The 16518-nt window shown below is 47.5% G+C and overlaps 1 protein-coding gene and 1 long non-coding RNA gene across 2 annotated transcripts; one reads left to right on the top strand and one right to left on the bottom strand.

Moving 5' to 3' along the window:
* Positions 1 to 1843: 1843 nt before the first annotated feature.
* LOC117825610 (melatonin receptor type 1B-like) lies at positions 1844 to 15030 on the bottom strand. Its single transcript, XM_034701524.1, has 4 exons — positions 14932 to 15030; positions 13755 to 14013; positions 8206 to 8333; positions 1844 to 2593 (listed from the first exon to the last, which is right to left on the bottom strand). The coding sequence occupies exons 1-4, from the start codon at positions 15028 to 15030 to the stop codon at positions 1844 to 1846; spliced, it is 1236 nt and encodes a 411-aa protein (XP_034557415.1).
* Positions 4466 to 5631, top strand: LOC117825462. The gene is made up of 3 exons (XR_004633847.1): positions 4466 to 4988; positions 5274 to 5393; positions 5583 to 5631. It is a non-coding gene; the product is annotated as an uncharacterized LOC117825462 (long non-coding RNA).
* Positions 15031 to 16518: the final 1488 nt, after the last annotated feature.

Here is a 16518-nt window from a genome sequence, read left to right as displayed (position 1 = left end):
AGTGACAAAAAACAGAAGTGTGAGAATAAATGTTCAGTGCACAAAACCCCAAAAGAGTACCCGAGTCCATAATGTGAACATAATACAAGGACCAACAGACGACTCTGAGATTATCATGAACTCCAGGAACCAGGAACTTTTCTTACATTCAGCCTAGAGGAACCGGGCTCTGAGTCTACTTCTTGGTCCCAACAAAGGGTCTGGTGTGGAGGCACCATCACTTAGGGGGAGGGGTTATATTGCATTGTTCTGGAATAAAGGAAGCGCTGGATCCACATGGTCCCAACAACACGCCCCACAGATCAGAGCTGGTTGGGAGTTTTCTGTCTTCTTCATGACTTTGATTCTTCCAGACGTTAGAGAGAGACCCAGGGGTCAGACGTGGTGGAGAAGCACACAGGAAAGATCGGCTTCAGTTCCTCTCTGGGGCCTAGAACTCTTTGGTGGATGAGGGTTCATACAGACCTCTCTCCTCTCGGAGCATCTAAAGCTTCTGATCATTTAGAAAGCTGTGACAGAGGACCGGTCAGAGACCGCTCCTTTGTCCGTTCACAGATAACTTTTTATCATTTTAATAACAACACATGCATCAGATATTCTGAGCGGTTGCTTGCAATGCACACGCTCGCTCCTGCAGCAAACAGCTGGCTCTGCTTCATGAACTCACTCTGAAGGTTGGCCCTGAGCGTGAGCTGCAGACCTCTACGTGACGCTGTGTGTTGGCTCTCCCGGATCCCCTGAATGTGCTCAGTACATCAAGGAACACCACATCTTCACAATTTCAGGGTAACAGTACAGAAAGTGTCACAGGAGGAAGTGCTGCAGATTATAATCCAGAACTAAGCATCCCAAGATTAGAATCCAGAGCTGAGCATCCTCCAGATTATAATCCAGAATTGAGCATCCTCCAGATTATAATCCAGAACTCGACATTCTCCAGATTATAATCCAGAACTCGGCAACCTCCAGATTATAATCCAGAACCGAGCATCCTCCAGATTATAATCCAGAGCTAAGCATCCCAAGATTATAATCCAGAACTGAGCATCCTCCAGATTATAATCCAGAACTCAGAATCCTCCAGATTATAATCCAGAATTGAGCATCCTCCAGATTCTAATCCAGAACTCGACATTCTCCAGATTATAATCCAGAACTGAGCATCCTCCAGATTATAATCCAGAACTCGGCAACCTCCAGATTATAATCCAGAATTGAGCATCCTCTAGATTAGAATCCAGAACTGAGCATCCTCCAGATTTTAATCCGGAACTCAGCATTCTCCAGATTATAATCCAGAACTGATCGTCCTCCAGATTATAATCCAGAACTCGACATTCTCCAGATTATAATCTAGAACTCGGCATCCTTCAGATTATAAACCAGAACTCGGCATCCTCCAGATTATAATCCAGAACTCAGCAACCTCCAGATTAATGAATGGCACTAAAGCTAAAGTTCTCTCTCTCTCTGTTTGTCATCAGATTGTGACTTTGGCACCTCAGAGTTTGTGGATTCTGCATTAGCAGAGGAAGAGGAGGAGTCAGGGTGGAGGAGGGGTCAGAGTGGAGGAGGAGTCGTGGTAGGGGGAGGAGTTAGAGTGGAGGAGGACTCAGGATGGAGGAGGAGTCCGGTTTAATGAGGAGTCAGGGTGAAGAAGGAGTCAGGGTAAGGGGAGGAGTCAGAGTGGAGGAGGAGTCAGGATGGAGGAGGAGGACTCAGGATGGAGGAGGAGTCCGGTTTAAGGAGGAGTCAAGGGGAAGAAGGAGTCAGGACGAAGGAGTCAGGATGGAGGAGGAGTCAGGGGGGAGGAGGAGTAAGGGTAGAGGAGGAGTCAGGGTGGTCACAGAGACTCTCCCTGCAGCTGCTCGTTGTTGTTCAGTCCTGGCGATGGTTTGCTCTTCATGGCCTCGGTGCCGCCCCTCGACGTCTCCTGGAAGAACAGTTGAGGCATCCACACGGACATGACGATCCGCTTGTACTCCCTGCGGAAGTTCTGGTTCAGCAGTCCGTAGATGATGGCATTAAGGCAACTGTTGAAGTACGCCATGAAGTAGCTGACTACAAACAACCACTCAGGAATGCGGGGAGCCACGGCGTCTGGGTTGATCGCCACGGCGAGACCGATAAAGTTTAAAGGCGCCCAGCAGATCGCAAACAGCACAAACACCACGAACATGGTGATGAAGTTCCTCAGGTCGCTCGGCTTAATGCGGGGGCACACCTCCGACTTCACCCTGCGTCTCACCTGGATGACCAGGATCCAGATCCGCAGGTAGCAGAACGTGACCACGGCAATGGGAACAAAGAAGTGGACGATGACCACGGTGATGGTGTAGGCGGTGCTGACGGTCTGGGCAAACGTGCAGGAGTAGATACGAGGGTCGTACTGCAGCGAGCCCACAAAGAAGTTTGGCACGATGGCGATGACGGTGAGCAGCCAAATGAGTGCCACCAGCAGCAGCGTGTTCCTGTAGCTGTACAGCTTGTCGTAGCTGAAGCTGTGACAGATGTAGCAGTAACGGTTGATGGCGATGCCTGTGATGTTGAAGATCGAGCCGATGACGCTGAGGCCCATGAAGAAGCCGCTCACCTGGGGGGAGGAAAGGGAGAAGAGAGGGAGAGGAGAGGGAGAGGGAGAAGAGAGGGAGAGGAGAGAGAGAGGAGAGAGAGAGTAGAGGGGAGGAGAGGGAAAAGAGAGGGAGAGGGGAGAGAGAGGAGAGGGAAAAGAGAGGGAGAGGGGAGAGAGAGGAGAGGGGAGGAGAGGGAGAAGAGAGGGAGAAGAGAGGGGAGGAGAGGGAGAAGAGAGGGAGAAGAGAGGGGGAGGAGAGGGAGAAGAGAGGGAGAAGAGAGGGGGAGGAGAGGGAGAAGAGAGGGAGAAGAGAGGGGGAGGAGAGGGGCAGAAGAGAGGGAGAATAGAGGGAGAATAGAGGGGCAGGATAGAGAGAGGAGAGGGAGAGGAGAGGAAGAAGAGAGGGGGATGAGAGAGATAGGGAAAGGGGAGGGAGAAGACAGGGAGGAGGAGAGGGAAAGGAGAGGGAGAGGAAGAGTGGACAGCTCAGTGTTTTATAAACTCAGACATACCATGAAGCTAGGATCAATGTCTTTATTTGGGGGATGACACCAGACCGGGCTGTTATCAGGGGCAGACCGGGCTGTTATCAGGGGCAGACCGGGCTGTTATCAGGGGCAGACCGGGCTGTTATCAGGGGCAGACCGGGCCGTTATCAGGGGCAGACCGGGCCGTTATCAGGGGCAGACCGGGATGTTATCAGGGGCAGACCGGGCCGTTATCAGGGGCAGACCGGGATGTTATCAGGGACAGAGCGGGCCGTTATCAGGGGCAGACCGTGAAATGAAAACCTTGAAAGGCATTAAGGCCTGTCTAAGTCATGCCGCTCCCTCCTGTGATGTTCAGAGGTAATGCAGGACTACACTGTAGTAGTGCTACACAAAACCCCAAAAGAGTACCCGAGTCCATAATGTGAACATAATACAGGGACCAACAGACGACTCTGAGATTATCATGAACTCCAGGAACCAGGAACTTTTCTTACATTCAGCCTAGAGGAACCGGGCTCTGAGTCTACTTCTTGGTCCCAACAAAGGGTCTGGTGTGGAGGCACCATCACATAGGGGGAGGGGTTATATTGCATTGTTCTGGAATAAAGGAAGCGCTGGATCCACATGGTCCCAACAACACGCCCCACAGATCAGAGCTGGTTGGGAGTTTTCTGTCTTCTTCATGACTTCGATTCTTCCAGACGTTAGAGAGGGACCCAGGGGTCAGACGTGGTGGAGAAGCACGCAGTAAAGATCGGCTTCAGTTCCTCTCTGGGGCCTGGAACTCTTTGGTGGATAAGGGTTCATAGAGACCCCTCTCCTCTCGGAGCATCTAAAGCTTCTGATCATTTAGAAAGCTGTGACAGAGGACCGGCCAGAGACCGCTCCTTTGTCCGTTCCCTACACTGTATTATTAATCAAAGTTGGACGAGTCCTTCATCGGAGTCAGACCAGGTCACACTTTATCTCAAACAAGGCTTTCTCTGAGTCTCTGAGTCTGTTCTGTGTCCGTCTAAAGGACAAACCGACACTCTGGAGCCAATCAGAACTTTGAACCCCACAGAGCTGGAAGATTTGGATCATTGGAGTGAGCAATGTGTCCCCACGGTACTGAGGGCTGATCTTTGAGGCAATGCTGAAACCATGAACAAATCAATGAGTGATTACTAAGCAGCCAATCAGGAGGTCGCTCCACAATGTGACCACTTTATTTTCACTGAGCTTCACAAAGTATTTCACTTCAGAGCTTCTATGAAAACACAAACACCCCTTTTGCACCAAGGCAGTCTCAGGGCCGGTTCGGAGCCGGTGCCCTATTGTGAACCGGTTCTTCGTGTTTCGACTGCGTGCGAACTAGCCCCCAGGAAAACTGGTTCCAGAGCAGCTCCAACTCTTTGCTGGGCCAGAACCGCGAACCGCTTACGTCAGGGGGCAGGGGTTGGGGTTACCATGACAACAACATGACAAAAAAAAAAAACATAAACCAAACGTGTTTCCGCCATTGTCCTGCAGCGAAAAAAGGGAGTATTACCAGTCCAGAAAAGAGAGTAATGGATAACAAGTCAAAGCAGTAGTCGGCCGAGGAGACAAGCTGCCTCCTGGCGTTCTGGTCCTCGCAGGAGATCCAGAAGAAGCTGGAGGGATCAACGAGGACCAAAGCCATAATGGAACAGATCCAGCGAGAGCAACCTTTCGACCACATTAGCAACAAGCTAAAAAAGTTTAAAAAAAGACTACCGGGACCAAGAAAAGGACCCGGCACCGGTGCAGCAGCGGACGCCCTCGGAGCAACCCCAACTTCGAGGTGCTTGATGCATTGCTAGGCGACAGACCGTCATGCCGACTCACCGGGGCCTATAACTCCATAGCGATCCTGGAGTCGATGGTCGATGAGTCGCTCAACATCCAGAGCTCTACTGATAATGGTAAGTTGTGTTGTTGTTTGTCTTGTTTACAGATATGATATGTGCTACTCACTGTATGTGATCGATGTTACTTTAAACCCTGTAGTTATGTTTTGGTAAAGTTAGCTCACCAACGGCTCGTAAGCTAACTTGCTAGCATGGTGCTAACAATAACAATAGCTGGCGCTAGCATGCTACGTTTTGCTACTGGCTTACTCACTAGTCAACATATGGCTTCTAGGCCAGTAATGTATAAAGTGTAATAGAAGAGTTTTGTTCATTGTGTTCTCATTTTGTTGTTTACAGAGCTGTCTGGAACCGAGGATGCAGAGGTGGACGGGACGGTGCTGTCACCTTTGACCTGCAATTCCTCCTCACCACCAAGCAGCCCTGCTATAGACTTACCAACGCCTCAGCCCAGACAAGGTAGGAATTACTGATCATAAGTAATACTGGTTTACTGTGCATATATCCTGGTGTGCTCATATCACCCCATACAAGTTTCCCTTCATGGGTTAATACATTATGTATATAAATGCTCTTCAAATCCTGACACTTTTTATTATTGACACTATGTAGTTATCTAACCCTTTTACTTACTGTTTTTGTACATAGGTAAAAGGAAGCGGGACAGCACCACTGAGCTGCTGCGTCTATTGGAGAGCAAGAGGAGAGACAGACGCAGCGGAGTGAGGAGATGCATGCTTCGCTACTGCAAAGGATGGATACTGAGTCTCAGACCTTCCTTGGGCTAATGAGTCGAATGGTTGCAGTGATGGAAGCCCAAGGAAGACCAACATGATTTATGTATATATATTTTTCAATTATTATTATTCACTTTTTCAATAAAAATCAAAAAAGAGATCTGTCTGAAGTGTTCTTTTTCAATCAATAGAGATGTGGGTAATAGGTTTGCCAGGCTGTGCAGTTTTGAGAATGTCAAAAATGTCAACATTACACTATTAATTATTAATATTAGATTTGGAAAGATAATTGCTTAGGGTTAATTGGTATAGAAATGAGAATGATATTAATACTATTAATATAATTATAATAATATAATATAAAATAATATTATATTTAAATTATATATATTATATTTAAAATATTACTAGGCAGCCCAACATTATTATCACAGTTAACATCAATGCAGTATAAAGCTTGTACATGTGTATAGAAGTTTTTTTTTAACAAATGAAACAAGAGGACTGTGTGTGATTCATTGCATTTTTATTCAAAACTAGGAACATTGATAAAATTGTTTATAATTAAAAAAATATTTTTTATGAATTAAAAATTGTTTAAAGGGGCGTTATTTTTCGTTCGTCTCTCCTGTTAAAGTGACCCAGCAATGCAGCTTGAATGTCTGTTCCTTCCGGAGCACCATGCTCAGGTAAGGCATGAACAGGAGGCTGTGGGACCACATTGCTGTCTGGATGCTCCTCGCTGAAGTTGTCCCCATGTTCTTCACAAATGTTGTGAAAAACACAACAGGCCAGTGCCATTTTCTTGCTGAGCTCCAGCTTGCAGTCGTTGCTTTTGAGGAGGCACCTCCATTGTCCCTTTAACCTCCCAAAAGCCATCTCCACAACCGACCTTGCACTGCTCAGCCGGTAGTTGTCGGTATGTTGTTCAGGGGTCAGTCTTCCAGTGTCAGAAAATGGCTTCATGAGCCAGTCTTGCAACGAATATGCTGGGTCAAATGGACTTGGACTTGTACTTATATAGCGCTTTTCTAATCTTTCTGACCTCTCAAAGCGCTTTTACACTACTCGTCACATTCACCCATTCATACCCATTCACTCACTGATGGTAGAGGCTGCTATGTAGTGAGGGACCATCAGTGTTAGCTATTCTCATTCATTCACATTCACACACCTCTGAACAACAGAGGGAGCAATTCGGGGTTCAGTGTCTTGCTCAAGGACACTTCGGCATGTGACTGCCGGGGCTGGAATCGAACCGCCAACCTTCCGATTGATAGACGACCGACTCTACCCACTGAGCCACAGCCGCCCCAAGTAATGTCCAACATCACAGCCGGAGATGGTCACTTTGTTATGACCCAGCAACTCCCCATCACTGAGGACATCCTACTGTACAGACTGGAGTGTTTCAGGACTCTGGCGTCGTGTACACTCCCTGGAAAGCCCAGACACACGTCCCAGAACTTTCCTTGCCATGCACAACAGCCTGGAGAATATCAGAATGCCAGCCTTTCCGGTTACTACGAGGATACTCGTCCGGTGCAATTATTGGGATGTGGCTTCTATCTATAGCACAAACACACTGTGGTACTCTCCAGCGGTTGCTAAAAAAAAGTGTCCATCTCCACCAACTTCTCTGCATCTGGAAGTTTAATGTGTGCAGGAAGCAGCACTCAGATTACTGTGTTGCAAAACTCCTGGACACAGTTGAGGACGGTACTCATGCCTACACCAAAAAGATGGCTGATGGTCCAGTACTCACTGCCAGTGGCGAGCCTCCAGAGGGTGATGGCAACCCGTTTTTGAGTTGGAACACACACACGCAAATTGGTGTTCTTTCTCCCCATGCCACTCCTAATTGATCACAAATGTACTCAAAGGATTCCCGGGACACGCGGAAGTTCGGCACGAACTGTTGTCCGTCGAAGTCCAGAACAATGGTGTCCCCCCAGTGTCGGGACCTTAGATGTGCCTAGACAACAGGCGACCTCCACCTCGCCATCATCGTGAAGACTATCTATAAATACAGAAATTGAAATACTGATTACTGATTTGTTCAATAGACACCAGTTTAGTCTATGCTAAACAACAAGCTAAATTGGGCTAGCGGGCTAGCAGAGAGGCTAACAACAGTTTATGTTCAGACTTATAGCAAATAAAAACCATTACCTTTCGTCTCGTATGAAGTCACCGTCCACATCAAGTAGCACAGAATTGTTGATAAAGTTAGGTCAATTCTCTCCAGGCCCTCATCTGATTTTCGAAAAGTCAGGGGCAACACCCGCAAGCATGCTATATTGTCTGCCATCCTCGTTATTGTGAGGGAAAGGTCGCGCTAGTGTTGCTGGGTAAAACGGTCACGTAAATCTGACATCATGACGTGCCTCCGTCACAGGCTTGAGTCAGTGGAAAACAAACGGGTGCTGTGTTGGTTCGCGAGTTGAACCAGCTCTGAACCAGACGGAGCACCAGACCGGAACCAGAACCCGGTTCGCGTTGGTGGAAAAGGGGTAAAAGAGAGCTCAGCCCACCTTACACTGTGTGTCCCCAAGGGACCAGCCGTCGTGGAACAGGGCGTACAACACCAGAGGGTAAGGATAGAACGCCACCACCAGGTCAGCGAAGGCCAGGCTCACCACGAAGACGTTTCCTGTGGAAAACACACACACACACACACACACACACACACACACACACACACACACACACACACACACACACACACACACACACACACACACACACTGTAAGGCTCTGCTCCGTCCTTCAGTTCATCCTGCTGCTCTTCTCTAACTTTTTCTTCTTCTTATGACCTGTTTAGAGGATTCCCCACCCTCTCTCTCTCTCCCTCCCTCTCTCTCTCTCTCTTTCTCTCTCTCTCTCTCTCCCTCTCTCTCTCTCTCTCTCTCTCTCTCTCTCTCTCTGTATATTGGTCTCTTATTCTATCTCTCTCTCTCTCTCTCTCCTGGAGGATCTGACCTCCATCCATCATCAGATGGAGAAGAAGAATCACACTCTCCCTCCAAACATGAAACTCAGCTAAAGATAGCAGAGTAATCTCTCATCTCTAATCTGGTCTCAGGTGACTTTCCCTCCATATTCTGCACCCAGAGAGAGAGAGAGAGAGAGGGGGGGGGGGGGGGGGGAGAGACTTGTACCTTGGTCACTCTGTGCCTTGGTCACTCTGTGCTCTGGTCACTCTGTACCTTGGTCAATCTGTATCCTGGTCACTCTGTGCTCTAGTCACTCTGTGCCTTGGTCACTCTGTGCTCTAGTCACTCTGTGCCTTGGTCACTCTGTGCTCTGGTCACTCTTTACCTTGGTCACTGTGCTGTGGTCACTCTGTGCTCTGGTCACTCTGTATCCTGGTCACTCTGTGCCTTGGTCACTCTGTGTTGTGGTCACTCTGTGCCTTGGCCACTCTGTGCTCTGGTCACTCTGTACCTTGGCCACTCTGTGCTCTAGTCACTCTGTACCTTGGTCACTCTGTGCTCTAGTCACTCTGTGCTCTGGTCACACACAGATGGTCTGAATTTGAACGAGGTTGGTGTGTTGCACGTTAAGGACTGGAGTTTCAGTAGCAGGACATGAAGTAGATCTGAATTCGTGGCTGCAGCTTTTGTCTCATCAGAGACGTGCAGAGTGGACAACATCCTCCCACAGGGCCATGATTAATAATGCAGCTGTATGAGGCTCCATAATAACATTCATCCATCTGTCCGCAACAAGCAGGGCCGTCTTTATCTCCACAGCTGATTTCATCCCAACAGAATCACTGTGTGCAGATCAGAGAGTTAAAGTTACTCTGTGATGCTCAGAGGAGACTCGGCCTGGTGCTTATAAAGTTTTCAGGTTATATTGCGTAATGTGTAATGTAATATTGATGCTCTGACATCAGTAGTGACAGCATCCACATGTCTGCTGGGTTGATCTCAGTGAAACACCAAACGCTGCCATGAAGGGCAGAACACATTTCGAAGATATTGAGATTACGAGTCTTCCAATGGGAGGCTCAGCTGACTTGACTGACAGACGGGAACACTGTTGTTGGCGAGGAGGCTCAAAGCCCGCCTCTTTACCTTTACAGCAGCAATATGGCTGCCGCTACTGACTGGCCTCAAAACAGCGCTTAGGAAACAGATGGGTGAGTCTATGGTTAAGGGTTAAAGGGGGGGTTAGGGGCATGGCCTCTTTGACTGACAGGTGGAAGCTGTGTGCTCGGTGTCCCCTCAGCTCATTCAATCCCTGAACTTTAACCTCTGGCCGTGTTTGTGCTGTTGAAACACTGAGGTGTGTTTGTTGGAGGACAGTGGAAACACACATCTTGGCTCCTTAGCACCAACGTTTAAACCCAGAGAGAGATGAAGAGTTTTATTACCAACACAGCTCACACAGATCCCAGAGAAGCTTCTGAAGCAGATACTGCTCGCCTGCTTTTTCTTCTTCTTCTTCTTCTTCTTCTTCTGCTGTGAGCTGAACCGACCCCCCACGGCCTGGGAGCTTTAATGGAAGTCATCCATCAGAGAGCGCGGAGTCATTAAAACACGCCTCAGTGACAGCAGAGAGGGTTTACAGTCCCCACACCGCCCCCTGCTGCTCATAAATGTCACTGTAACCTACGCTCACCTTCAAACGCCCCCCTGTCATAAATCACCCCCCCCCCCCTCTTCCTCTCTCCCCCTTTCCCCTGATTACCTGACATTCATCCCCTCGTCCATCATCTCATCTGTCTCCCTTTGTCCCCTCGATAACACACCCTTTATTAAACCCCCCCTTCTTCTCCTCCTCTTCATCCTCCTCCCCCTCCATTCAGTGCCTCCATGGAGAGGAGAAGAGAGGAGTGGAGGAAGAGGAGGAAGAATGGAAGCAGGATGTCAGGAGAAGAAGCTATCCTTCAATCCTGGAACACCTCCGCTGGCAGGACGAGCTGGGATGACAAAGATCACTGCTGACTGATGGTGACAGTCAAGAACAGGCAAGGAGAGGAGGAAGAGGAAGAGAGGAGGAGAGGAGAGGAGGAAGAGGAGAAGCGCTCCCTATTGTATTCAGATGAAGCCCTTTAACCTCCTCTGTATCTCGTGTGTATGCCAGTGCGTGTGCGCGTGTGTGTGTATGTGTGTGTGTGTGTGTGCGCTTGTGTGCGTGTGTGTGTGTCTCAATGAAGCAGGTAGTACTGCTGATGTTAATAACACCTGTGACAGGTGTAATGTGTGCTGTGAGGAGGTGTGTGAGTTCAGGGGGCGTTAGAGGAAAGATTGAGCGCCCTCAAACAGCTCCAGGTCTGAGACCTGGTTTAGAGGTACCTTATGAAAATGATCAGGGTGCATCAGGACACACTGCAGTATGCAAAGCTGCTGCTGCTGCTGCTGCTGCTGTGAAACTTCGTTACAGACATGATTATTGTGTGTGCGTGCATGCATGTGTGTGTGTGTGTGTGTGTGTGTGTGCGTGTGCTGAATTAACACCGATCATGTATTAGAAGTCTGTCTGTTTAAAATTCATACCACAGACTGCAGATTTAACCCAACCAAGGTCAGCTAGCTCTACAGTGCAGCTCTGCCTCCTGATATCACAAATACAAACATTTAACACTGCTCAGGAACCCAGAGTGGATGCACTCTCTGCAGATTACACACACACACACACACACACACACACGCACAGCTCCTGTTGGTGTTTGTGTGTAGGGTCAGTTTTTACAGGACTCTGCAGACCTCAGAGGACAGGATCCGTCTCGTCTCTGAGACATAAACTCAGAGACATGGTTAAGAGGTCTCTCTGTGGGGGGGATCCGTCACTCACCAGTAAGGAGCGGAGGTGGATTCAAACAGACAGGTGAGCCCTCGGGATTACAGAGGCGCCATGATGAGAATCAAAACTGGACTGAAGACCTGAACAGAGACTTCAGAGACCAGCAGGAGTCTCACTGTGGGACTGTCCAACATATCTGATAGTCACACAGGGCCAGCATCATTTAAACACCTTTTTCTTTCACCTGTGTCTGCAGGGGACTTCATACACTCAGTGAAAGCTACACCTCCTGTGGTCGTACGGTCCTGGCTCACGGGTCTCTGCCCCGCTCTCCACAGGTCTTTATTGTGGTTTTTATGTCCTTAACCGTTAGGTCACTTCTGTAACACTTAAGGCTCGTACATCAACTTTATGTTAGCATCGTTTATTAGCCGAACTACACAGGAGCATGTCACATTGGCAGGGTATCTAACATCAACAGAAGGCACGCCCCACAATCCCATGCGGTGTCAATGATCTATGGAAGCCCCGGTTGGCCATAATACACAACATCTCCTCCCTTCTTACAACTGATGTACTATTAAATAAGCACAAAAACATTATTCCAACATTCCAGCTACAAATACACACATTAATGTGTCCCAGAACATTTTAAACAATTACTTTGTTTTGATAAGTGCACTTGTATTCTGATTTACTTATTTAACTCTATTGTTTTCTTTCTTGAACACAAACTTGGGGTTAAAGGTAGACTACCTCTTCCCTAGACCATACCCAAGGGATTATTCTGCCCTTATTCCAGGTTAGTCACTGAACTAAAAACTCAAACGTGCAGGAGGACGCCGCTCTCTTACAGGATACCGGCGCTCTGTAGAAACAAGTTCATGGTTCTTTAATGGTGAACTTGCTGTAGGCGGTGGTGAAAAAGAAGGTGTCTCAGTCTCCATCACAGTCGCATCAGCAACAGATACATTTGTCTCTAATCCGGTTAAGTCTGGCACTTGTGTTGGTCCTTGGTCTGGTGTTTTGACTGCGACATCTGGAAACTCTCCGAGAGGCAACTCTGCAGGCGTTGGTGCAGTCTTGAGAAGCTGATCAACATGCCTCCTCCAGACACTATCAGCAGTCTGGACGGTATAGGATACTGGTCCAGTCTTAGCAATAATAGTGGCTGGGATCCACTTAGGTTCACCGCAGTAATTCCTCGCCAGCACAGATTCTCCCAAAAACTCTGCTTTTGGCTTGTTGTGCTCTGCGTGTTACCTGTTTCTCTTGTTGACCCTGAACAGTGTCTTTTACTGTTGAAGGTTTCAGGAGGTCAAAGGTTGTGCGCAGTGGTCAGTTAGGAGTGTAAACTTTCTTCCATACAAATACTGATGGAATTTTCTAACTCCAAAAACAATGCTCAGCGCTTCTCTTTCAAGCTGGGCATAATTACTTTCTGCCTTGTTCGATGCAAAAGCAATTGGCTTGTCCTCACCATTTGGCAGTACATGGGAAATAACTGCACCCACTCCATATGGAGAAGCATCACAGGCGAGCTGGAGTGGCAGTTTTGGATTGAAGTGCGTCAGCATCTCTGATGTTGTCAATACATCTTTAGCTTTCTGGAAAGCTTCTTGACAGCTGGCTGTCCATTTCCATTCTTTATCATGATGTAGTAGTTCATGTAGCGGTTGTAGCAACAATGTCAAGTTGGACATGAAGCGTCCATAGTAGTTCAGCAATCCTAAGAAGGACCGTAGCTGACTGACATTTTGGGGTGGAGGTGAATCCACAATAGCTGCAGTTTTTGATGGTGCAGTGTGCAACCCCTTTTCATCAATCACGTGCCCCAAATATTCCACTGATGATTGGAAAAACTCACATTTTCCTCTTCGGACCCTCAATCCATACTCCTTCAGTCTTTGAAGGGTCGCATCCCAGTTGCTTAGATGCTCCTCATCATTTGCTCCAGTGCACAGGATGTCATCTAGATAGCACTGTACACCTGACAATCCGCTGAGAACCTGATCCATTGCTCGCTGAAACAATGCTGGGGCAGATGTGATGCCGAAAGGCAGCCTACAGTATCTGAAAAGCCCCTTCTGTGTGTTAATTGTCAGCAAGTCACGTGATTCCTCTTCTACATGCATCTGCAGGTAAGCCTGACTGAGATCTATTTTGCTGAATTTCTGTCCTCCACTCAGTCCAGCAAACAAGTCATCAATTAGGGGCAGTGGATATTGTTCTGCTGTCAGTACAGGGTTAAGTGTTACTTTAAAGTCTCCACAAGTCCGTATTCCACCATCCTTTTTAAGAACCGGAACAATGAGTGTGGCCCACTCACTGGTCTTCACAGGTTCCAAATCCCCATTTTTGACCAAAGCATCCAAATCAGCCTCCACTTTAGGTCTGATAGCAAATGGCACAGGTCTGGGCTTCAAGAACACAGGTTTACTGTCAGGTATTATATGCAGTTTCACTGTTATATCTTTCATGCTGTCTAACTCGTCCCGAAAAACCTCTTCATTCTTTTCCAGTATGGCCTGCAGCTTGGAGGACTCCTGTGACAGCTTCCGTATCTCTTGCCAGTTCAGACGGATTTTCTTTAGCCACACACGTCCCAGGATAGCAGGATAATTTCCCTTTGTGACATAACTTGGAGTCTTTCAGTTTGACCGTTACACTCAACCAAAACATCTGTCATCCCTTTCATTTTTACCTTTTGTCCTGTATAAGCCCTGAAAACAGTGTCAGATGGACGTAGTGGAAGGTGTTTCATGAACTTCACATAAATCTTGTGAGACACTAATGATGCTCTTGATCCAGTGACAATCTGCATTTTCACAGTGTCCCTCCAACTTGGGTTTAGCCCAGAAACCTTCTGAGCTATCATCCACCTTCATTATGCGCACAGTATTTACTGTTGCATGCATTTCTTCCTCTGATGAATCACTGGTTCCTTCATTATCGTGCTTTACTGTGTGAACATGTCTTTTCTTTACAGGGTTTGCCATGTTCCTTTTATTTCCACTCTTAAAGTTCTTTTCTGGTCCCTTTTTATTTCTGCATGCTCTTTCCACATGGCCTTTCTTTCCACAGTTGTTACAGTTCATGTCTTTACACCAACATGTAGCTGCAAGATGTCCAGACCTACCACAGCGAAAACATGGACCTTGTGTCTTCGGGTCATCACTGCTGAGTTTGTGCACTCTTCCTGTGGCATGCAGCTGTTGGGCTTCTCTTGATGCCATTTCCAACGTTACACTGATGTTAATAGCCTTTTCAAGGGTCAAGTCACTTTCAGTGAGCAACTTCTTCTGTGCTGCTTCATTCTTTAAGCCACATACAAGCCTGTCTCTTAATGTGTCATTTAAGACATCCCTAAATTCACAGTGTTCTGCTAGCTTACGTAAAGCTGGTTTACTACCTGGCTTTGCTGGCTGCTGTAAATTCTGGAGAGGGTTGAACGTCTTTGGTCCCATCACGCTCAAAAACATCGGCACTAACTTCTCTCCCTCTACTCCATTAGCCAGTACAAAGTAGTCGAACCTCCCCGTGTAAGAGCTCCACTGCTCGGTGCTCTCATCAAAGGGACCGATTGAGCCGATAACTCCAGCCATCTTGGGCTCCTGGTTATTTCTGGCGCATATCGTCCCCCGCAGACTTCTGCTCACGAGATTATTGACTTCTTCTCATTTATTTTTCACTCACATGAGCCCCGACACTCCGCTTCTGTGACAATCGTCCGCTGTACAGCTCGTTCCGGCGTGAATTCTTTTCTTTTCCTCTGCCGGCGCCGTCTACTTCTCGCGTAACAATGTCCACGGAGAGAAAAAATAAAACACACATTCCTCCCCAGCAGACAACTCGCGTTGGTTCAGACATCCTCGTCGCCACTTTTTGTTATGTCCTTAACTGTTAGGTTACTTCTGTAACAATTAAGGCTCGTACATCAACTTTATGTTAGCATCGTTTATTAGCCGAACTACACAGGAGCATGTCACATTGGCAGGGTATCTAACATCAACAGAAGGCACGCCCCACAATCCCATGTGGTGTCAATGATCAATGGAAGCCCCGGTTGGCCATAATACACAACAGTGATTGTAGAGCGTTATGAATGCAAACAGCGCTCTGAGTTCATCTGAAGAAAGAGAGAGGATGCATTCACTCTGAGCACGGTTTTCTCCTCCTGTACATCCGTCATTACGTCATAACACAACACACGTACGGATTTACAACATGATGCAAAATCCTTAGATTACATGTATCCCAGTCTCAGAGTCAGCACAATGGACATGGCACAGGATACATGGATAGGGCTGGCCCTCGTTTAGGATGATGTGGAGCAGGAAACTATGAAAACAGGTCATAAAATACAAGATATAAAACAATTAGCTAAAACAGGAACAATCAGAGCGATCTGAAAATACCACAGGAACCACAGAGTTCCGTTTTAAAGTGCTCTGTAAAGATTTCAAAGTGGACGGAGCGTAATAACTAACAGCTGACCTTCTGCGCTCTGTGCAAACTAGATGAACATGCAGTAAGAGACGGTCAGTGGACCGTGTGTGAAACGCTCTCTGACCAAGCTATGACAGAATCAAAACAGCACAGCAGGTTTCAGAGCAGATGGAGATGCATGCATGTAAATCACATCTCCATAATCAAAACAGAGAGAACAATAGCTTCACCACCAGGGTCCTACAAAACAATGAGAAGGAAGATTAGTGTCAACACAAAAAATTAGCCTTATGTCATATAGAGATCCAACAGAGACAGTCGGCCTCAGGTGGACTCTGCAGCATCCCTCATGATGTGAAAGAAATCCAACACTATGTCCGGAGATGTTAAATTGAAGCAGAAACTGCTCTTAGATCAGATCTATAGTAGTCTGTGTGCCTCTCGTCCCCTCAGATCCACATGAATAAAAGACAGCCTGTTACATAACTGTCTCATTACGGTCTAAACCTGTGAGCTAGCAGCAGCACTGAGTTCCAGCTGTGACGTAACAGCTGATTAAGGGAACTCCAGTCAGCGCCTGTGAGCCCCTCAGCTCCTTTTAGCTCGGCTAAAAATACTCTGTGCTCTATTTTTAACTCTGAACG

The sequence above is a fragment of the Notolabrus celidotus genome, chromosome 14 (assembly GCF_009762535.1).
Source record: "Notolabrus celidotus isolate fNotCel1 chromosome 14, fNotCel1.pri, whole genome shotgun sequence".
Taxonomy (NCBI): Eukaryota; Metazoa; Chordata; class Actinopteri; order Labriformes; family Labridae; genus Notolabrus; species Notolabrus celidotus.
The sequence above is the reverse complement of the archived record's forward strand: the minus strand, read 5'-3'. Positions and strand labels throughout refer to the sequence as shown.